We start from the raw sequence: 23,253 nt of genomic DNA on the forward strand, positions 1-23,253 counted from the left end.
TGTTCTCGAAAAGGCCTTCAGAACATTCTTTACAACAAGCTGTCAACTTAGTGGCAAACAATCCATTACCTTCTAACGCGGGCGTGCTTAAAGTTTGATCAAGAAAAAATACTTTCAAAAATTGGTAAATATGGGGAAAAACTCTGCTAAAAAAAGGAATTCTTTAGATGATTGTCAGTATTTTTTAGTCCAAATTTCGCTTTGTAATTGTGTTATCTATGGAATATTCTACGCAGGTTTTTGTCGTCATGATTGATCTTCAAACATAGTTTATCGTCTGACTGGTTCCTGTGGCTGAAAGAAGATGCGTCGGAGAGCGGCTCATTCAGACACAGTGACTATTTTTGGCACATATGTCTAGTCTTGGGAATTCATTAAATCTCTGTGTTTTTCTGTTCTGACCTTCATATCTGATAAACAATTTCAGGTACGAGAGTAGTACAGTTCGAGAGAAGAGCTGATAGAGGTGTATAGCACGAAGCTTGAAGAACAGCCTTGGAAAGAGAGTAAAGTGTCTTCCTTAACAGTGAGGTATTGTATGTTTCTATTTATGTAAAACTATTCCGATTCAAACCTTTAAAATGGTGGAACGGTTCCTTTTTTGCTCAGTTTTAAAACAAGCTAGTGGCTTGGCCATTTTAAATCAAAAATTCCTTAGTTTCAAGCTGTTTTGGTTCTTTGGTTCTGCAATCACGAGACAAGAGCGTGACTCATTCAAAAGGTTTTTATCGGCTATTTTACGATGTGTAGTCAATTGCAACAAGTATCAATAGCTTCAAGGCCACGGGTTGGAACTCATACGAGTGATAGTAATGGTAGTCGTATTGATGATGGAGTAATTGTGTGTGTGTGTAGTGCGTGGGTGGCGGATGGGAATACTGAAAACGTCTCCTCAAAGGTACGCACAAACCTTGCGTAATATTGATCGCTTATGAACAGCACATAAGGTTAGAACATTGGTTTGATTCATAACGAAAAATGTACCTAAGACAACAATGGCTGCTCATTAAGAAAATAGCACGTCGTACTGAAGAAGTCAAGAAATAATTTCCACGTGACAATGATGACATGAAACGCATCCCCTTTCCTCCACACATCTTTCTCTCTCCTTTGTTCCAATTGCAAATAAGGTACATCCTATGCTGTAGTCAAAAAGCTGAAGTTATGACTCGAGGCCTTCATCAGGATCTTTTTACGAGTTGCAGCAAAACTGATGATGAAACTACCGAGACGGATCAACGCCCCTCCCTCCCCACCCCCCTTGCTCCAAATATGCTTAATATAAGTCTCACAGCTCATTCAGGACAATTGAGACTGTGCTATCTGTAGTCAAAACACCATTAGTGAATGTCTCCCAAGTAATATCAAGTGCTTACTTATACCCTTGTCGCATTCTCATATCTATATTGTTAATTGATGGCGGTTTATGGAACATTCTAGATTTGTTAAAAAGACAAAACAAAACCAGGTTACACCTAGTTAAAAAATGATGGTCTTTATTGAATACCACACATTTAAAAAGCGCTGGATAGAAGATTAACTCTATTTTTAACTCAAATATTAATTTAGTACCTTATAAACCCAAGGTGTTACGAAAGGCATTAACAGGACGACCTCAGGTTGTAAATTTTTTTAAAAGCTTTTACTTTTGATCTACATTAGACCTTGGAACATTGGTGTTTGACACTAAGCCCCAAGGACCCAACACGAACTTCATAGCTGTTAACTGCCGTGCAATGGGATCGAGTTCTAGTTCCAAGCTGTGAATAGTCTGAATATAATTCCGAAGTAAACAGTTAAGTCTAAAGAATCAAGGGAACATAGTTTGTACCCTAGTGCGCTTGATTCCTTGATAACTTTTTAAGTACTGAATATGGAACATGTTTTGATTTCTCACTACCCCCCTCCCACATACACACACACACACACACACACACACACACACACACACACACACACGCAACAACTCCATTAAATCGAAATAAAATAATAGAATCAATGAGCAATATTAAAGAAAGCCTGGTCCAAATTTAAGAGCAGAATATGCGAGACAAAGAAACAAATACAAGGGAGATAACAAGACACATCGTCTCGTGTCTTCATCACGGTCATTCTTCTAGTGTCATAGCCAAGGATGTGCTCTGGGTGTCTAGTTGTTCTTATAACTATGCGAGTCATAGTAAGCCTACAGTTCTACTGGAAGCTTATAGGATGATGAGTCTTCCCACTTATTTTGTTCGCTTAATAAAACATCCTAGAGTGCTATAATATAGAAAGTAGGCATGCTCTCCTGAACGTTTAGTAACTTGTCAACAGACAGCGAAACAGTCTAGTTAAACAAAAGGTGAAAAACGAATCCAAAATAAGTGTCGCTTTGCGCCTCTTGTGGGAGTTGGTAGAACTTTTCATGTTTACTAAGCAATCAAGTTAGTCTCGGGCTATAATTGAGCTACCACAAGCTTTTAAAAAAGCCTGTGTTTGTACTAATCAGCCGTCTGACACCACAACAATACGCATATTTGCATAGTCTAGACTTTTATTACCCAAGAAAAGCCCATACATGACACGGAAAGCAGAAATAACTAAGGGTTAGAAAGCCATGTAAGTGTTGGAATTTTTATCGCAAATATTTGGTCATCAGGCGGCTATTCTTGGCGCCTAGTACTACTTGTGCAGGTCTTGCTTAATTTAAGGTAAACTTATTAATCTGAACCTTGCGCCCGCCATGATCCCACGAAAACCTAATCCAATCGGACCAAATGCATGGGGCGGAAGTGGACTTGTGGCTCGAACGTAAACGCAACAACTCGATTATCAGCACATTATCTAGACAATACCACATTCCTTGCTCAAAGATAAATCTAATGACCTGAAACAAAAAGAGAGAGATAGAGAGATAGAGAGAAAAGAGGCTATTTTTGGAATGCAATTGTCAAACGACTGCCACTGTGGAATGCTCCAAATGACGTAAACCAGTTGCGATGACGTCAACAGACTACACAAATGACTTCATCCAGAGGGAGTTCTATCTATGCCACATTAAGAATAAATAGTGAAAATAGATCGATATTATTATTTTTAAATATCCAAAACGAATCTTTATTTTAGTGCAAGCATTTGGCTTCCTGTAAAATGAGTCTAATGCATTCTGTGAAGGAGCGGAGGTCGCACCGTTCGCTTGACAATCAAGTTCGTGTCTGTAGCGACGTCAGTGCTGAGCAGCGAGTGACCCTCTGTCATTCGCGTGTCTTAATTAACGGCCGTGAACACCAGTCCGCATTCAAAATTACGAGACATGCACAATGTTTTATGGTTTTCTTGTTATTTTACTCGTAAATTTAGCATATCATTTTAGATGCGTCAGGCCATGTCATGCATTTTCTGCACAGCATTACCGGTAACTCATAACAACTTGAACGCAAGTTCTAAAATAACTCATTTCAAAGCTATGCATTTACAGCGCTTCTCAATCACCAGAATAGAGTTTTGGTGGACGCCAATCACAGTGTTTTCCAGCATTGTCGGAAAACACAAAGCTTTTAAGGGCACGTGCCTATGGAATGCCATGGAAACGCATTGATTGACGTCCACCAAAACTTACTTCATCACAATGGCAAATTGTACGATTTCACGCGTGTGATTGCCAAGCGCTGTAAAAGCTTAACGGCGCTGGTGACGTAATGTGAATTCCAAAATGTTCCTTTTTTGAATATTTATTTTTTTCCTTTTCTAGTAGGTTCAGAAATGTTTTTTTCTTACATCGGCACCGTGTTTGGGATTACAGTCCTTCAACTGTTATCACAAAGCTCCGTCCATGGTAAGTATATTATCCAATAATCGATAATAGTCTTAAACAGCGGCCGCCGAGGCAAGGCTGGCTTTATTGGATTCGATTCCGGAAAGTGAAGCTTGCGACATTAGCCACACAAATATATTCTTCAAAAATTTAAAAACATATATTATGAGAAAGGAGAAATATGACTGCGCAAATGAAAAAGAAAGAACAACAAAAAAAGAAAAGAAAAAAAAAGGGGAAAAAAAAAAAAAAAAAAAAAGAAAGAAAGAAGGTAAATAAGAGAAAATAATGCAAAAGCTCTTCCAGTGTTTGCATGGGGTGTCTTGAGGGGAATCGTGCAGACCGGACCGATCCATTATCGGTGAAAACACGAACAAGTGTTATAATTCTCTTCCTCTAGAGGTTGTTTGTTCCTCTGTAAATGTTCTCATTGACTTCAACATTTCCTGCTCAACCGTCTGACCCTTTAAATACTCATAATCCTTACACAGGTTGGAGGGTATGGTCGGCGGGAGGCCTTGTCTTATTCTTCTACGCAACAAATTGAACTAGGAATGCTAAGATAATTGGGTTTAATAAACGATATCATTAGCAAATCACGCGCGGTAGATAGAGAACAAAGGTCTCTTTACTCGACAAACGTCGCGCAGAATCGACTGAGAGTGTATATCAGTATGTTTAGGAGAGGCCAGCGGTAGTCACGTGAGCGGTTCGTATGTTGCGAGCTGGTTCGATTACGTCTCCAGCTGTCCCCGACTGAATCGGTAAACAAGAGTCTCCAGTGTCCTAATAATCTATAAAAAGACTGTCTGCGCTATAATCGTCCTTGTTGACTCCGGTCCTTCGTGTCTTGGTTGGTAGTTTGAGAGTTGACCAAGCAGGGACACGGAAATACTCCCTTACAAGTGAATCAAGTTGCTGGGCTAAAGTAGTGAATAAATCCTCATTGCGCGCTTGATTTCCCGGGCTGGGCGGTCTTGGAAGCAATCAAGAAATTACTTTCCGTGTTGATTGAGCATTCGTTTGTCATCGCTTGTCAGCGCCTTGACGACATGCGTTCGTGAGCAAGTGCGACTTAGTTCTCATTCTTCCTGTATTACTATCCCACAACATTGCTTTGCTATTGAGGAAGTTCTGTCCTATGGCGTTATATTCCCGACAAAATTCAACATCAGGCTTTCAACATTCTTATAAAGAATTTAGTGTTTCACTTGCAATGCAATATTGTTAGTTGCTTTTCCGACATTGAAGATTTCGATTTCAACTTAGCCGTAATCTCGTCCAACATTCGAATTCAACGATTGAACATTCGTTAATAGCTTTCCGTGTCTGGACAAAATTCAACATTGCTCTTTTGACATACACCAATTTCAACATTCAACTTTGAGAACGTTATTTTCTAAACCGTATATTAAAATGAACCATTCGGAGTTTCTCGTTCAAGGACCAAGGTTTTAAAGTTTTTAGATACAAACGCATAGTCTTTCCGTCATTGATGGGTTACAATCCAACATTCAAGTTCTACCATTGAACTTCACGCACGAGTGCGTTTGACCTATGCCATAGTAAGCCGCTGTACAGTGATGACGTGGGCTCATCACAGGCAACCCATGCAGTGTGAAATATTGATTCCAATATGGCGAACTCTTATCTCGAAGCTCGTCGTATCATTCTACAGACAATTTCCGATTTAGATAACCGAGACAACACGCAAGAAAATGATGGAATTGTAATGAGACTCGATTATCTTTGCCGATCTCTCACAAACATCGATACAACCTCTGCATCTCAAACAGATGCCATCGTTCATTCGATCGAAGAAGCCAGGAGTTGTTTAAAATCTGGTTGTCATGAAGGCAGCGAATCCACTGTCAATCGCGCTCGTGGCCGGCCTGCGATTGATATCAAATGCGATCAGCTAAGTTTCATGGTGGAAAATGGATTCAAGGTACCAGAAATGGCCCAACTCTTTATGGTTTCAACTCGCACAATAGAGAGGAAAATGTCGAAGTATGGTCTTTCCATTTCAGGTAAAGCTTTCGTACAGTTTATTTATTTTTATTTAATTTTTTTTGTTCTCTTTTAATTCACAAAAAAAATAGAAGGGGTTCAGCTTAAACCTTTTTATTCTTTTAATTTATTCCTTTCCCACTGAACTACAAGAACATTTGTACAAATGTTATTGCTTTCGTTATGATGATTTGTTCTTGAAAGTAGGTGTAAGCTTACATAAGTTATCTTCAAGGGGGATCCAGGGGGGTGAACTGGGTGGCTAGCCATCCCCCTTGGATATAGAAAATAGCAGGATTGAAGGACAAAGACATTATGTAATACCTTTCTGGGTACCAGTCACCCCCCCATGTAATAGTCCAGGATCTGCCACTGATCTTACTGTTATTGTATTCTAACCGTAGTTTACTGAAGTTGGATACCTAAGCAAAGAGCTATTAAAACAAGAGAATTCTATTTTCTTGGCACTAATTTCTGAGATTATCCAAGAAATACTAGTACAGAAGCATAGATACAGGAAATTTGAATGCAATAATAAAATATTAAAATATCTAAGGAATCTTCATTTTGACCATATTACAAATAAGGAATTTGATCTGCAAATTTTTATCAGATTAAATATCTGCTCTTTGGCTTAATTGAGGTTAGAGTAGAACCATTGTAAAGAAGCATAATGTATGACATAAAGCTTATTATTATTATTATTTTTTATTTCATCTTCTATTACATTAATATTAATAAAATGATTACACATTTAAGGCAAGGAGGTCTCTTGAAGCCTAAGGCTTATGAGGGGAGAGATCCTCCTTTAGAACTAAATTAAAATAATAATCAATTTTGTTGTATATTTGGCGAAAAGCTTTGTTCTTACTAGTGATATGCAAGTTCAAGGTTGACTGAAAAAGGAGGTAAACTAGCTGTGAAGAGCTCTCTGCTCCGTGTATGTCCTATGGCTTATGCTTTTGCTTGCACCGCTAGTGAGAACCAGGCTGACGACTCTGGTGTACCTATGGGATCTTTGTCCATCACTACTTTTGTTTATAACCAGGTACATATACTAATATGAGTGACCAAGATTTAGATGATATTGTGAGAGAAGCACAAAGTAAGCACATTGGAATTGGATTAAGGATGCTGATGGGTTACATGCGAGGAAAAGGTTTCCGTATACAGTGGGAAAGACTGAGACAATCACTGCTGAGAACTGATCCCAGTGGTGTCCATCAACGTTGGAGAGATTCTATTCGCCATAGAAAATATTATGTTCCAGGTCCACTAGCACTCTGGCACATTGATGGAAACCACAAACTTATAAGGTATACTTTTGACCTAAAAGGCAGCAAATACAAAAATCTTTTCCAACTTTTATGATTAGTATGGCTGATTTTATGCCGACTTAATCTAGCCTGCATATAGACAGTTATTTTCCTGAAATAACTGTCTGCACACAGCCTGGCTAACTTAATTGGATTGACTTATAAATTTGGTCTGGCTATAAACCGATACCTCAGTTCTGAAAGCTCTAGGTCTTCTTTTTGAGGGTTCTATTCATGATTGACCAGCACACAGTGATATAACAGCCAAAACTAGTACATCTAGATTTAGGATGAAAAATTAAATCAAAATGCTCTCTGCTGGATTCGACAATAGTGGACTCTCATTATGGTAACTAGGTAACTGAACATTCACTTGTTTTCACTTTCAGATGGAGGATTGTTGTGCATGGTGGCATAGATGGCTACTCACGAATTCCAGTATATTTACATGCTTCAGCTGATAATAAAGCTGTAACAGTACTAAATCAATTCACTTCAGCAGTTGAAGAATATGGATTACCGTCACGTGTGCAGTGCGATAAAGGGGAGAAAACTATGAAGTTGGATGGTACATGCTAAACCAGAGAGGACCAGGGCGTGGAAGTATTATTGCAGGTATTATTACTAGATGTTGGCAGGGAGGGCCCAGAGATGAAATATTAATTTTTCAACTTTTTAATTTTAGGAAAAAGCACTCACAATCAAAGAATAGAGCGCCTTTGGAGGGATGTTTTCCAGGGTTGCCTCTCTTTGTTTTACCAGATATTCCAATTTCTTGAACATCAAGGCTTTCTTGATGTAGATGATGATATTCACATTTGGTGTTTGCACCATGTGTATCTTCCCATGCTAAATGGCCATTTACAAACCTGGAAAAATGCCTGGGTTTATCATCCACTTCGCACTGCTGGAAACAAAACACCAATGCAGCTCTGGATAAGTGGACTTCACAGGAGTCACTTTGGTCATGATGAGAGAAATGCCCATGTACCAAGTACAATGGTAACAACAAACTTCATAAAATTCATTTGTGCAATACTGAAAAAAAAAAAAAAAAAACGGAAAACATACCCATTCCTAAACTAAAATATCAATGCTTCTTTTGTGGTCACAGAATCAAACTTGCACTGTCCATTTGTTGGAGCACACAATTCATCTCAGTTTACATGTGGCAGAAACATAAAACCACTTTGAACTCTATCAACAAAACCACCCATTCTTTTCTTCCAGGCTTTATTTTTATGTTAGTTATACCTTGCCAGAATTGAATGAATTTGTCAATTGCTTTATATTTTAAATTTACCTTATTCCTGTTTACTTTTAGGATCAAATAAATCAATATGGAATTGATTGGGATAGGCCAGTGGCAGCCAGTGAAAATGTTGTGGAAGTCCCGGATACCCTATGCCCCCTCAGCCAAAATAACATTTCAGACCTCAATGAAATGATTGACGTAAACTCGGATGATGGCAACTATGGAATAACACTGTTTAATAACACTTTGGATGCAGTCACTAGAATGCTGCAACAAGACGTATGTCCTAGTTAACAACAATATTTTTTCATCTTTTATGTCTATACATGCATGTATATTTATCGCTGTGGCTAAATGCCCGCAGCCGGTCATGGTCTCAAATAGACTAAATGCCCGGCATTCCAGACTTTAGCAATGAATTGATAAAATGACCACCGATAATGAAATCAAATTAATCTAAGCTTATTGATAAAAATTTTCCAAGTGACAGGAACCAAGTGCTCTGTACACTATGCTGAGCAAAGACAGAAAGTCCTCCTTCAAAACAGTCCAGATTAAAAGTGTGCTTTATATTTCGTAAAAAACTTAGACTAGGTTGATATCCCTTAGCAAACTTAGATTAGTTTGATTTAATTATCGGTAGTCATTTTATCAGTTTATTGCTAAAGTGTGGACTGCCAGGCATGTAGTCTATGCGAGGCCACGACCCACGACCGGCTGCCGGACATTTAGCCACAGTGTATATTTCTTGCTTCACTTCCTTCAATATAGAAGCAAAACATGCAGATCCATATAACTTTGTAAAGTAACAAACAACTTTTTAGAGTTTATACCCTTCACCCAAGAACCCCTGGTAATTTATATTGAAAAAAAGCAATTATTAAGAACTTAAACTGGAGACAGTGGATGCCTTTTGTCTGAACAATTTGAATAAAACTTAATTCTGGTCTTTTTTCTGGGATTAGATAGAATCATAATAATTATATATCATAGATATTTTAAAATGAATCTAATCACACATTGGTAAATGATTTGGCAACAGTGTTAAGCACTGAATCCATTACTGTGCGAAAGGTAGCTTGATCTGGAAACTGCTTGGGGAAGGTCACGTGTTGCAAACATGTTGAAGCAAAGATTGATTCAGTACTCTCAAACTTTACTTCTATTGTTCCAAGCCCAAAGTTGGGTAAACATGGAGCTCCTGTTGCAAAAGTTAAGAAGTTACTCAGAGTTTCATTACTAGCCTTCTGAAGAAACTCCTTTAAGAAGTTATGTGTAGAAGTTTCATCTTCATCCATTAGAGAAGGGAAGCAGAGACATTGCACTAACTCATCATAAGTAATACTGGCATCATCTCGTACAAATAATTGCCTGAATATGTCTGGGTGTTTCTTTAGTTGATCGGAAAAACCCAGTGTATTAAGACCCTCTCGAAATTGATCTAGTAGTATCTTTGGCCTGCTAATGGCATCATGAACCATAACACTATGGATGACATTGATTTTGTTGTCATTCTGTAGAAACACAAAGACAGCAGTATAAGTCAAGTGTAGTATACAAAATAACATCAACATGTGAAATAAATATGAAAGAATTAAGACAGAGAAAAATATTCCATAAATGACTCAGCAGATTAAAACATTATGGAAATTGACCCTATACAAAAAAAAAAAGAGGGAGGGACTATGAACAAACCTCACATACAATCATTAGCGGTTCCAAAAAAAAAAATTTCTTGTGTAAATTATAAATTTGGGAGAGTTGTGTTGCCATAAATAAATTCATGCAGAGTTCTAAGCATTTGAAATGTGAAAAATAAAGCAACCAATGATTATGATTATGAAAATGAAGGTAAAAGGCCTTGACTCTTGATTTCCCTGATCGCCTGAACTCGAAAACTAGTGTACATGTATCCTTCAGTACTTACTGTCAAACACTTTGTAATTCCACATTCTGATAACATCTGAATTACTGAATCATTATCTACTGCAGCAACATCTCTGGCACTTGCAACCTTAAAAAGGAATGAGAAAAACAGATCTTTTTAGAATTCCTTCTAAAAAGAATAAGCTTACATAAAATACAAATACAAACATACACAATATATCCTATTTACTATTTACAAACACAGAGTGCTATTATTTTTTTGTACAGCATTTCTTGTATTTGATTGCAAAAAGAGTGCGTGCCTCGTCTGTGACTGTCTTCTAAATTCAGGTTGGCCATGCCATGCTTTGTTGTACGTAACTGCAGTCATGCTGCATGGCTTTTCACTTTTGTATACAATCTTCTCTAAAGCATTTCATAGACGTTATGAATAAAGCTATAGAAGTCATAAAGTCATTGTAGCAAGTATTTGAAAAAAATTGCTCCTAGTAGTAAATCTGCAAAAATTCAGAGCTCAAGCACAAATGCGTGAAAAGTTTCTGAATTTTGTAATTAGGGATTTGTATGAAAAAGAGAACCAAGGCCTGACCAGCCTCGTTTTTATGTTTTTGGACATTTCAAATGCAGTGATTTGACATATGTAAACTTAAGTCTAACAAATTACTAATCCAGTCATGTTCTTTATTGTAATGGAAAAGGTTTTCAAAAACAATGATTGTAAGCAGTGCTCATTCCCAGTCTCTTGCTGTTTTTGCATAGGGTCAATTGAACATAAGGTAGGAACATGGCTCAACACTTTCCACTTTCTCTGGGGACTGAAATCAATAAATGATAGATAAAGAAATCAGCTACTTACCATATTAACGAAAGACTTTACACCAAGAGAGCAGTCCTCAATGGTCACCTTCTCTACAGCTGCATCTATGTCACCAGTAGCCAGGTAATGATAGACTCCTGGACTAAAGATAGGAAATCCAGGGCCACCAAGGAGAATACTATGGACAACAATTGTTCCACAAAGCTTCATAATACCACATGCTACCATGTTAGCATTATAAACTGGTTGTTTGTACTCATCGCCTTGGAAGAACTCAGTTGAGATCATATTAAGTAGCTGGGTAAAAAACTGACGGGTAACACCACCTGTATCTGCAGCTGGCTGCTTATTAAAAATAACTCTCAATCTCTGTCGGGGGTTGAAATCAGGATCTTTATAAAAGGCCATTGCATCATTTATCAAATCTTCTTGGTCTACCTTTAGCTTCACTTTTTCATTACTTAGGTTGCCTCTTAGCTCACGAAGTAATGATTTAAGTGTTACAGGAGGATCAGCAAAGGCTGATTTCATCAATTCAGTATCATCTGGTTCAAGAATGTCAGATGGTTCTTGTGTTGCAGTTTCTTGTGGTTTGTTCAGAGTTGATATCAAAAGGGCCACTGCATCTGGAGTTCCATGAGTGCTTAATAATCTTTCCAAAGTTGCCTCCTCCCACTCTGGAAACAGTTCTTTAAAATTATTGACTTCCTGTCTTGCAGAGCATGTTTTTCTTTGTTTTCCTTCATCTCTTAGAAATTTGTAAAAGAAAGGGCTAATTAGTTTGCTATATTATTGTGTTTCACTCCTCACAGTCCTTACTTTGTTTCATTCAACCAGATCACTTTTCATACTTCCAGTTTCAAAAAATATTATATCACAATTTCTTTTTGCACCAAAAATTTAAGGAAATCACAAAAAAAGTTAATATTTCATCATAGGCGCCCTCTTCAATTTATAAAGTACTGTATTTTCAGTTGACCTTTTTCCCTTGAACTTCCAATATTTGATGACCCGACCCTCTCCCTGCCGACAATAAATGAACAGTCCAGAATGATAATGTTACTTGACTGTTTTGAAGAGAGTTTTTAGGGATTGAATATTCAAAGATTTTTTTAACTGCTATGTTGACTTACTGTGCATAATATTTAATAATATTTGGTATGTTAAGGCGAATTTTGTCACCTAAGACTGTTCTTCATCTTGATAACTTGATTTAAAGCCAAATTGTCAAGTTGAGAGCTGTGATTTGAACTCTGATTTTTCAGCAGGGATGGGATGCCATACATCTCAGAAGTAGGGGGAACTTTTAATGATAAACTGGAATTGCTGCATATGCATATAATTGGAACTTACCTCTCAATAAATTCATCAAGTATAACAAGGCTGCTTGATCTCTGTAACACACATTTGATAACAATTATTGGGACTTGTCATAAATTTATCAGGGGGAGGGGAGGTGAAGATCTTGAATTGAGCATTGAATATGTGACCTCCTGCAACAGGAATGAAAATTTGTGACCCTACCCTTTTAACTGTCTGTTTTTTTCACAGCCCACCCTTTTTAATGGCTCAAAAAGTCATGACCCTCCCCACTTTCCATCCCCATTTCCCACTGTTAATTCCTGAGTGATCCCTTAGTTTAAGTAGTTACTGCAAATATTATATGATCACCAATAGACCTTTTACAAACGGAGCTGGTAATGGGCACTGGAGGTTTGAGAGACGTTATTTCAGAAAAGAAAGCCTCTCTTATCTGTCTTTTTTTCCTTAAAAATGCTTCTAACCACTTAAAAGCTACTAAAAAGCATTTATCAAGGAAAAAAAGACAGATTTGAGAGGCTTTGTTCAATTTTTTTTATGTCATACCTTTCTAGCCTTGTGCATTTCTTCAGCATGGCTTCGGAATTCATGCATTGGAATGTCCTTCTCGCACTGCATGCACTTCACTACAGGTCCAGAAATCTGGTTTTTATTGAAAAGAATGTTAGCCATCTAGTCTGAAATTACATCTGTGAATAATGTATTTCCTATAAATAAATGCCAAAATAAGGTGAAGAAGTGATAGTACAGTAATCCTGTACCACAGAGCCATAATCATGATAATAATAGTAAAGACCATAATAAAGATAACAATAATAAAAATTAACAGTGGATTCCACAGAGTGGCTCTTCTTCCACTGTATTCCAATTTTAATAATTACGATTATCATCACTTATCCATTGGGAAAAACAAATGACACAAGGTCTAAACACTTGTTTCACAGTACCTGTTACTGTACTTTTATCACTTTATTCTTATTGAAACTAAGAAATCTCCAAATTAGGCCTATAAGAATAAATGATATACCTTTTCTGTTGTGCTGTAGTCTTGTATTCCCTGGTCTAAGTTGTCAAGGTCCCTCTGAAGAGGTCTAACATAGACCTGAGCTTGTCCAGCAAGTTCCTTGATCTTAGCAGGGGTATAAGGTGGTGGAATGCTGTGGAAGCCTTGTTCAAGACCACCCCTTTGATAGAGTAGCAACTCATATCCACCTCCTACTTCAAGGAGAGGATATCTTTCCACAAGGCTATCATGAATATTGGGACTATTGATGTCCAGGCAAATAGAACCTGGTCCCAACCCAAGGTTTGATAATGAAGTCTTCTCATAGATGGCACTTGGGGGCTTATCTGCATCTTTTTTAGCCAAGCACATCAATTTTATGGTGCAAGACTGCGTTTTGCCTTTCCCTTTTTTAGATTGTCGAACATTTGATGGCTGGAATGAAACCCTGGGTTGATAGTTAAACACTCTACGGTGTTCTTGTGGAATGCTAGTAGTTGCATTTGAAGGACTAGAGTCATTCTTTGCGTTATCTGAAAAGAAAGATGATGCTAAGCTAAATTCCATATTTCATCTTGATAGGAATTGCGAAACAAGGTTGTCCAAGTCCAACTGTAATGATCCGAATTACCTAAATATATTCCATTAGGGTTGAAAAGATAAATACACGAATAACTTTTATTTACACTCTTCTCGTTGATACTCATGGAAAAGTTAACAACTTCTCTGCAAGCTACAGTATGTGTAGTTCGTGCAGCACTAGAGCACGTGTGATGAGCCCACGTCATCACTGTACAGCGGCTTACTATGGCATAGGTCAAACGCACTCGTGCGTGAAGTTCAATGGTAGAACATGAATGTTGGATTGTAACCCATCAATGACGGAAAGACTATGCGTTTGTATCTAAAAACTTTAAAACCTTGGTCCTTGAACGAGAAACTCCGAATGGTTCATTTTAATATACGGTTTAGAAAATAACGTTCTCAAAGTTGAATGTTGAAATTGGTGTATGTCAAAAGAGCAATGTTGAATTTTGTCCAGGCACGGAAAGCTATTAACGAATGTTCAATCGTTGAACTCGAATGTTGGACGAGATTACGGCTAAGTTGAAATCGAAATCTTCAATGTCGGAAAAGCAACTAACAATATTGCATTGCAAGTGAAACACTAAATTCTTCATAAGAATGTTGAAAGCCTGATGTTGAATTTTGTCGGGAATATAACGCCATACTGTCCGACTTCCCCTGAAGGTGGTCAACATTTTCTCCATGTCCTGTTTCGGTTCAGTCCTTTGATTTTAACAAGGGGCAGAACTATTTTCAAAGGTTATGACAGCTCAGTGCTAGCCGGAAATGTATTCACCTACTCGATTTCCTGTTGCGTCTGTCAACGTCGTCTCGCACTTTAAACACAGAGCGTGATAGCAAATAAATTCGGCGCACCGATCTCAAGTAACCATTGAACAGAAAGATCTTGGACAGCACGGAAAGAGGTAGAGCCCCTCTTGTTGTGGACTTGGATAGCTTTACGCCCTCAACGTGTCATTTAATCGAAAAAAGTTAGGAGTTTGCAGTTCATAATCTTGAACAATGCTGCAAAGTATAGTTGTGATCTTGGCTTACATCTTGTTTTCATTGCATCGTGCAGAAGGTAAGAGAACCCTAAAGCAACGATAAGTGCTTATATTATCGCGTCACTACCGTGTTCCCATTTCATTCATCATTTATCTAGGCCTGATTCTCAAGTTAATATTCGAGTACTCTTGAACCGTGGCTTGTACGAGTCCAATCCTGAATAACAAAATTCCTTTATTTTCAGCCAATTTTTCAGCATCTTAAGGCACAATATCACGAAATAAAAGATTTGTAAAGGCTCTTCTAAACAACAAAAAGATCGTGTGTTTAATAGGTAGATTTGCGCAATTACACTCCAATGTCGGAAGGGGTGTAAAGCAGTAAGGCTTTCAATTTGATACAGTAATACTCAATACTGCGACATTGGAGAGCTAAAAAGTCTCGTACATCAAGCTAGCCTTTCGCGATGTGTCGACTAATAAATAACCCAATCATTGCTCTTTGACCAACATTTACCATGATTGTGTCACGTTCGAAACCTTCAGATTCATGCGTTCTTATCTAAGACCCTAGTTATGTGGATCTGGCGACATCACCGTACGTCATCCTTCATGTCCTTCATGATAGCATCAAAAATAATATCAGTTCTCATGATAAGTACTGTCTGGATTACTAAGATGCCTAACAAGAAAACCCTTGTGTCCATTACATTAAGCGAGCAAAAGTACGTTTATCATAGTGCATGTTTTTTCCTGTTTTGTTCAGGGACTTTGTCTTAGCCGAGCTTTACCCGAGTCTTACCCGAGCTTTACCCGAGTATTACGAGATCTGCACGATGCAAAACCTTACTACTAGGTTTACTAGGTTTAATAGGCGATGATGGAATAGATTGTCTGGGACATGGAAAATAAAAAAGGCCTCTCAACCTTTACCCTTAACATTGAGATCGTGTATGTTGTTCACAGCGCTGTATATCTAGCAGCACAGTAGCATGCAGCAGCAATCTCAAGTATGTTAATGGTTGGTAATAGTATTGGGAGTGGTGGTGGGAGTGTGGGAGTGGTGGTGGTGGTAGTGCTGGTAGTGCTGGTTTGGTAGTGCTGGTGATGATAGTAGCAGAGGCAGTAACATCAGCAACATCAGCAGCAGCAACAGTAGTTTTAGCAGTAGTAACAGTGCGTAGATATAGTAGTAATGGTGGTGGTGCGGTGGTGGTACTCAGAAGAAGTAGAAGTAGTTGTTGTTACTGCATAAATGATTCTATCTTAACATGCACCAGATCATCAGCATCATTATCAATTAACGCATACTACCTCCTTACTCATATTCTGTCAGACATCTCAAGAGTTCCACAAACATTCTTTGGCTAATGAGACTTACATTCCAAAAATAATCGTCAAGTCAACAAGCTTTTGACTGGCTGTGTGCCTGTTGACAGTGTGCCAAGAAACAAGACAAATGGCGGTGACATCTCTTTCTTGCAATAATTCTCTATTGTTTTCACCTAAAACAAAGATGTAAAGCAACCATGAAGGACTTGAGATTTTAGACTTGTTTTGCAAACTCGTATTTGTGTTGGTAAGAAGTATTTTGAACTGATTTACTTTTCTGTCACGCAACAGTATCCAGATTACAAGTCACGCCATTTCCTGTTAAAATGTAGTTGTGAATCGCAATGAATGAGGGCCGAAGGATGCGAGAGATTGCTTGAATAGCCAGTCTGCTGCTGTTGCTGCTGCTGCTGCTGCTGCTGCTGCTGGTGGTGGTGGTATTGATATTTTATAAGCAAATTTTATAGATCGAAACCTTTATAATCCATTGCTTTCCATTTCAGCTGGGATGTGTTTAGAATCGCAGCAACCAAACGGCAACTGTATCGGCCTGTATTACCCCAACAAGACGGCAGCCGAGTGCTGTAATCATTATGGCAACTATTACATCATCGAGAACTACTCTTTCGAGGAACGTTTTCGTATTCGCATTTCCGGAAGTGGTTTTCCAAACTGTATGTCGTGCGCTGTTTGGAAACAACGACTGACCCAAATTTCGAGCTCGTCGACTATTGAAGGTTAGTAATGAGTTCGGCTAAAAATAACTTTTCTGCACTGCACCCTCTACGAATGTAAAGGTAACAGAGCTCTCGGCAGTTGTCGATTCTGCTGCGCACTAAGCATTTGAAGATAACAAAATCTCCAATTTCATTTCTAGAGCCTGCGTTCCTCTTGGTCAGCACCGAGGAACGAGTTTTGGGTCATGCGCATATTGCTGCTATTTGGCGTCGCGCCTTTTTTTCAAGGAATAATATATACTTAGCATGGGTGAATAGTGTGCGTGCGTTCTGGTTATTGGCGTAAGACTTCTCTATTTACATATAAATAAAGTTTAACATGATGCATATGGCTATGTTGTTGGTGGACTCTTCTTTTCTTTCTTTTCTAAACTGTTTTTCTTTCATCCATTTTGCTTTGATTAACGCAGACAAGTGTAAAGACGTCAACTGTGGCCCTAACAAAGTATGCAGGCTTCGTCACAACACATTAACTTGTGTGTGCCAGCGTCCAAAGTGCAAAAAGCTCCCACCAAATCCCGTGTGCAGTAACTTTAACAAGACGTACCGTACCGAATGCTCACTAAACAGACATGCGTGTATTAACAATAAACAAGAACAGGTCGCGTATGATGGTCCCTGTAGAGGTATGTAACCAGCTATACTAGGCCTTTTATATGTTCATATATTTGATCAACGGGATGCATTCTGGTCTAGTTTGGGTACAAGGAGCACCTTATAACGCTTGATGAACAAAAGATGTTTGTACCCCAGCTAGACCAGAGTGCACCATGTTATCCCAAAATAGATCTATGTAGTCTTTCCGTTACGTTTATTAAACAGGCAGGACGTATTCGGGGGGTCTTCGAGTGTTGTGTAGCTCCTTATTGCTATGAGTGTTTGTGCTTTGTGGGGACCGAAGGGACAAGGGATGATTTGTTTGGTTTAGTATAGAGAGTCTCATCCCCATTGCAAATGAAGGAATGCCTCTGAAGTTATCAATTATCGTTTTAGATTCTTGTAAAGGTGTTCGCTGTCGAGACGGCATGCAGTGCATTGAATTCAAAGACAAAACCAAGATGCCGTATTGCGTCAAGTGTAACGGTAGACTGTGCACTCAATCGTCCACCAATAGTCCTGTGTGTGGGGCTAATAACGTTACTTACTCGAGTTATTGTAAATTAAGGATGGCCACTTGTAGACGAGGGAAAACTATTGGTATTGCATATATTGGACCATGTAAAGGTAAACATACCTCAGAGTGCAAACCATAGCTATACTAGAAACATCAGGGAAAAAAGCTTAAACGTCATATGATTTAAGTTTCTGCCAGTTCAATAGACATCTTTACCTTAGGAATTATGTCTTGCCATTTTTTGTGTTATTCTCATTTCTTTGTTTAACGGTCATGCACATGAGAAGACACATGAACATGGATATGACTCAAAGATTCTTATTCTCAAGGGATTGACACGTGGTCTGAAATGGGAAATCGTTAGACTAAAGACTATTGCCTGATGTTCAAACAGATAGTTTTTCGTCTCGCAGAAAATATAGCTTACTTTGCCACTCCTAAAGAGAGATAGTAAAAAGACAAAGCTCTTGTATCAGGGTAACGTGCTACTTAGTGCATAATTAGAACAGCTCGTAATTTCGAATTGCGCGCGAATATTTTTTACACGTCATTTTGGATCGCAACTTTTAAAAAAGTTGATCTAAAAAGTAAAACAGAAAAGGAAAATATGAAAGGGGTTTTGACACAACCCTTATAATTAGAAAAAAAATTGATGATCAAAGAGATGTCACAAACTAGAATGTTCTCACAGTTTTAAGCTGTCTCTATGAAGATAATCTCGATCCCCTGGAGAAGTACTGGAGTCAAAAAAACAATGATTTGATTTGCTTTAATGCTGCGCGGCAAATTGCGCAAAAAATCTGAAACAGCAGAAATTTAACGAGAAACATTTTGTAATCTTTTTTTTTTGTTCTTCATCAGCCAAAGCAAACTGTTCCAATGTTGTATGCCCAAAGGACATGATATGCTTAAAAGACAACAACGGTCCGCGATGTGTGCGATGCAGTAGAGATTGTACTGACATAGGCGATGATCTGTCAAGAAAACCCGCGCATTTACTCCGAGGACAGGTGTGCGGAACAGATCGCCAGACTTATCCTAACCTTTGCGCGATGAGGAAGAACTCTTGTAAAACTCGGAAGTTCATTGGTGTTCTACATCACGGAGTTTGTAAACGTAAGAAGGTTAAAACGTTATTTTTAACCGCTCATGGTTGTTTTGGGTTTCTATCAAAATCTATTAAGCTTTAGCTGTTGTATCACAGCGTGGGACAATCGCAACAGAGCTATGCTCCAAAGCCCAAATATCGAATTAGAATTTAGAATTTGAGTTTGAGGAGGGAGGAAAACCGGAGAACCCGGAGAAAAACCCTCAAAGCACAGGAGAGAACCAACAAACAACTCAACTTACATACGACACCGAGACCGGCATGGTACAGGACCCGAGTTGCATTGGTGAGAGGCGACGCATTAGCAGCGCACTCCACCCGTGCCTCAAATCAATCCTCACTATTGAATTTGTCCTAAGAAGAAAAATCGTCCCTGATCTACGAGGGTAACACTTAACAGAATTAGCCAGTGGCTAATAAACCTAATAAGTAAGAGGAAAACTGAAGAATTGTGAGAAAAATTGTCAGGATAAAACTAACAAGCAGCTTTACTCAGATATGACAGGGAGTGTTGGTATCAAACCAATGACATGCAGCAGTACAAAAGAGAGCATTAGAAGCACACACCACCTATGCTACCTACCATGAGGAAAACATCCTTTGGTTATATACAGTCAATGTCATTAACGTTGTCCACCGAAAAAAGACATTTAGATATTTACACATTTAGACATTTAGACTAAAAGAAATACCACGTGTTTCCTTAATAGTTCTGGCATAAGACAAACGCTGAAATACCATTCTCCTCTTAAATCCTCACAAAATATGGTCGGGGCATTCTGGATTTTCAATTCACTAGTTGAATTTTACATTTAAAGTTCAGGCTGACGCACACGAGGCAAAGAATACATAATGAAACACGTGATATTTCTGTTAGTCTAAATGTGTAAATATGTAAATGTCTTTTTTCGGTGGACAACGTTAATGACACTGACTGTATATTGAAAAGCGTTTTCTTTCTTTCTTCAGCGGGAAACTGTTCATCAATAGTGTGCAAAGTTGGTGAAACCTGCCTGATGGATAAGACCAAGCCCCGCTGTGCAGTATGCAGTATGGCGCACTGTATGACCACTGTAAAACTGGCACTTAAAAGGGATCCACAGCACTACTATGGCAAACAAATGTGTGGCACCGATGACAATACCTACCCCAATCTGTGTGCGTTGAGGAAACAAGCATGTAAATCTGGGAAGTATATCAATGTGCAACACATAGGGGCATGTCAAGGTAAGATCTCTTCTAAACCATACACTGTTCTCCACTAAGCCATGTCAATCAAATTCATCAAGCTTCGGATTGGAGAATCAACGTGGTGTGGCCATACTGTACTAACTTCTGGGGACTTGGGTTCAATAGAACCATTTAGCTTATATGCGTAATATTTTCCCATTTCAGACCACGTCATTCTTTGAGTTGTGTCAATATTCATGTGTCTTCTCATGTGAAACCACTAAAAAAAGAAATAATACTCTAGGGAATGACACATGGTTTGAAATGAGAAAACATTCCCAAGCTGAAAAAAGTCTATATCTGGACTAGCTGCATCACATGAAAAGAGTTTGTTAGGTCTCTCCCATGATACGAGTGTTTACGATCCTCCAAGGCACGTTTTCTGGTTCTACCTCAGCAAAACCCAACACTCAAAATTTCGAATCTATCTGTGAGTTTGGGAAAATAAAAATATTCTCTTTCGATTTAAACAGGATCAAGTGGTGCCATCTTCAATAAAACTGAAGGACCAAATGACCAGTCCTACAAACCAATGACAAACCAATACATTGAGTCACTCAAAAACAAGACAGTTTCTATGCAACAGTTGATGTCAGTGCTACAAACATTTGGACTCAAAGTTCACTTAGACAACTCTAGTAAACAACAGACCAAGACTGTAGATGCTTATCCGTTCTTCTGTCATATGTTGAGATCATTTACCAAAGCAAATATCTGGTGTTCATAGTGAGGTTTGCTGATGGTCTTGCAGTTAAAGGACATGAAGCGTACCCCCAAGACTGCATTATTCAAGTCATTATTAGATTTTTAGTTGTTTCAGTCTTCCATTTTTCCATAAATTTCAACAAGCTGTGACAAACATGTATGACTCCATGTTTATCAGTTGGACACGACATGCTAGAATGTAGTCGAACTTATTGTTGATTGGCTTATTTTGCTCTGGTTTGAAAGTTAATTATTTTTTATCGTCTCAAACATGCCATAGCATCAATAATGAACTGAATAATGTAGTCTAGGGAGGATCACTCTATTTCCTTTGACTGTAAGCAGAATGGTTGGTAAATCACATAAACTAAAGCTACCCTCAACTTAACTATATTTACAATCAAAGAGGATTTTTCTCATTTTCGTGAGTTTATGATGATTGATGCAGCCCTACATAACCATTTCTGAAATGTTTGCAATATTATTTCAGGCATTTTATGAAGCATTCTCATTCCGCAGCCATGCAGGTTGCAACAATAGATTTTCCTTCCCTTGCATTTTTTTATTCTCATGGGAATAGCCATTGCCATTTCATAATCCAATATTCACTTATTAATGTTTATTTAGTAACATGTAATATAAAGATTATATATAGCCAAACTTAAGAATAGATAATATTTATGCATATATGTCACTATTTCTTTATTTTATTATCTTATTACCGGTAAACGTTTTCAATTTTGATTCAATATTTTTCCAGATGGTTTCCATGTTTATCATTGTCTAAATGGATACATTTCTTTGCTTAATGTATATTCTTTAGAATAAGAGACTAAGTCATGCTCATTCATATACATTACATGCTCACTGTGCATGGTGCAGTAGACCTAATTAGTTTTCTATGCTTAAGCTCAGGGCCCTACACAGAATACGGCAGTCTTCGTTTATGCCACTAGGTTCAGCTCCTTTGAAGTTCAAAGTTTGTGTTCATCGTGACTGTAACCATGCTCTAGGTATTTCACTGATGTAAAATTTACTCTATAAGCGTAATGATCGATTAATATTTAGGTGTAGTTGCCAAAAGTTTTGTTGCACTAAGTATCATTATACAAACTAAATAATGGTGACTATATCTACTTGTATAATATTAAGATATAACTTAAGATTTCATTATTTCAGTATTTATGCAAGCTATAACCACATTTAAGATCCTCTATAAAGATATATTATGAACATATATACTTTATATATAAGTACCAGATACTATGTAATTGTGGTCCATTTTTAGTTGATATAAAAGATATAGTCATGAAACTGTTCATTGCTGGTTTTTTCCCCCCAAGGTTTAATACTGAGGTTAAGATAGGTTTTGGTTGGGAGTCCCTGGATTTTCATCCTCTGAAACCCAGGGGTAAGATTCCTTCACTCGTTTCTAACAACCAGGAGAAATATTTCTTCTGGTAGCGAGAAACAAGTGAAAGAATTTTACTCCTGGGTTCCGAGGGTGTTGGTTGTTATGAAATAGCAATTTATTTCACGGCATCATATACTTCTATCCACCTAACTCCTAAACTCCAAAACCAACCATCTATCCCATTTCATCCATCCATCCACTTACCAAGCCACCCAACAATCTATTCCACTGTATTCCATCCATCTATACATACACCTAACCACAAAATCAACCACGTTTACCGTCTCCATCCACCAACCGGTACTATCGTCGTGTATGGATTAACGAAGTACGTCATAGGTTTCTGAACACACGAGTGGGACTTAGAAATTTTGGTTCTCCTCACTTAGAAAAAAAATTAAGTGAAGACACCAAGAATTGAACTCGGTACCTTCAGCACCAAAGAACTACTAATGCCAACCCCAACCCTAACCCTAACCCTTAACCTAACCCCTAGACCACGAAGCGAATTCGGTTGGGTGGTCTCATTTTTTAGTCATATTTAAACGATGTATCATCAGCATGTGCACATAAATATTTATTATAGTTTAATTCATGCTATCGTAGGGTACGACTACTAGCCGATTACTTGAAAT

At 38.1% G+C, this 23,253-nt stretch overlaps 3 protein-coding genes across 11 annotated transcripts; 2 read left to right on the forward strand and 1 right to left on the reverse strand.

The window, feature by feature from the left end:
• Positions 1-22,497, forward strand: LOC116291085 (follistatin-A-like). Of its 8 annotated transcripts, none has more exons than XM_089037386.1 (9): positions 1-124; positions 428-531; positions 3,734-3,817; positions 16,814-17,047; positions 17,458-17,673; positions 18,041-18,271; positions 19,023-19,277; positions 20,239-20,496; positions 20,973-22,497. In XM_089037386.1, exons 3-9 carry the CDS (start codon positions 3,745-3,747, stop codon positions 21,224-21,226), a joined length of 1,521 nt encoding a protein of 506 aa, XP_088893512.1. In that variant the 5' UTR covers positions 1-124; positions 428-531; positions 3,734-3,744; the 3' UTR covers positions 21,227-22,497. The 8 variants fall into 8 exon arrangements, with proteins under 8 accessions (XP_088893512.1, XP_088893521.1, XP_088893517.1 ...); XM_089037395.1 differs by having other exon boundaries at positions 3,737-3,817; XM_089037391.1 differs by lacking the exon at positions 1-124 and adding an exon at positions 221-334.
• LOC148913931 (uncharacterized) lies at positions 3,825-7,947 on the forward strand. Of its 2 annotated transcripts, XM_089037411.1 has the most exons (4): positions 3,825-5,826; positions 6,855-7,122; positions 7,512-7,737; positions 7,808-7,947. In XM_089037411.1, the coding sequence occupies exons 1-3, from the start codon at positions 5,433-5,435 to the stop codon at positions 7,699-7,701; spliced, it is 852 nt and encodes a 283-aa protein (XP_088893537.1). In that variant the 5' UTR covers positions 3,825-5,432; the 3' UTR covers positions 7,702-7,737; positions 7,808-7,947. The 2 variants fall into 2 exon arrangements, with proteins under 2 accessions (XP_088893537.1, XP_088893541.1); XM_089037415.1 differs by lacking the exon at positions 7,808-7,947 and having other exon boundaries at positions 7,512-7,738.
• Positions 8,634-14,542, reverse strand: LOC116297443 (uncharacterized). The gene is made up of 6 exons (XM_089025945.1): positions 13,429-14,542; positions 12,948-13,043; positions 12,435-12,475; positions 11,121-11,829; positions 10,301-10,391; positions 8,634-10,001 (listed from the first exon to the last, which is right to left on the reverse strand). The coding sequence occupies exons 1-6, from the start codon at positions 13,969-13,971 to the stop codon at positions 9,391-9,393; spliced, it is 2,091 nt and encodes a 696-aa protein (XP_088882071.1). The 5' UTR covers positions 13,972-14,542; the 3' UTR covers positions 8,634-9,390.
• Positions 22,498-23,253: the final 756 nt, after the last annotated feature.

Source organism: Actinia tenebrosa, unplaced genomic scaffold (genome assembly GCF_029948245.1).
Source record: "Actinia tenebrosa isolate PJP-AT-01 unplaced genomic scaffold, QUT_ActTen_1.0 PGA_scaffold0__85_contigs__length_37466705, whole genome shotgun sequence".
NCBI lineage: Eukaryota > Metazoa > Cnidaria > Anthozoa > Actiniaria > Actiniidae > Actinia > Actinia tenebrosa.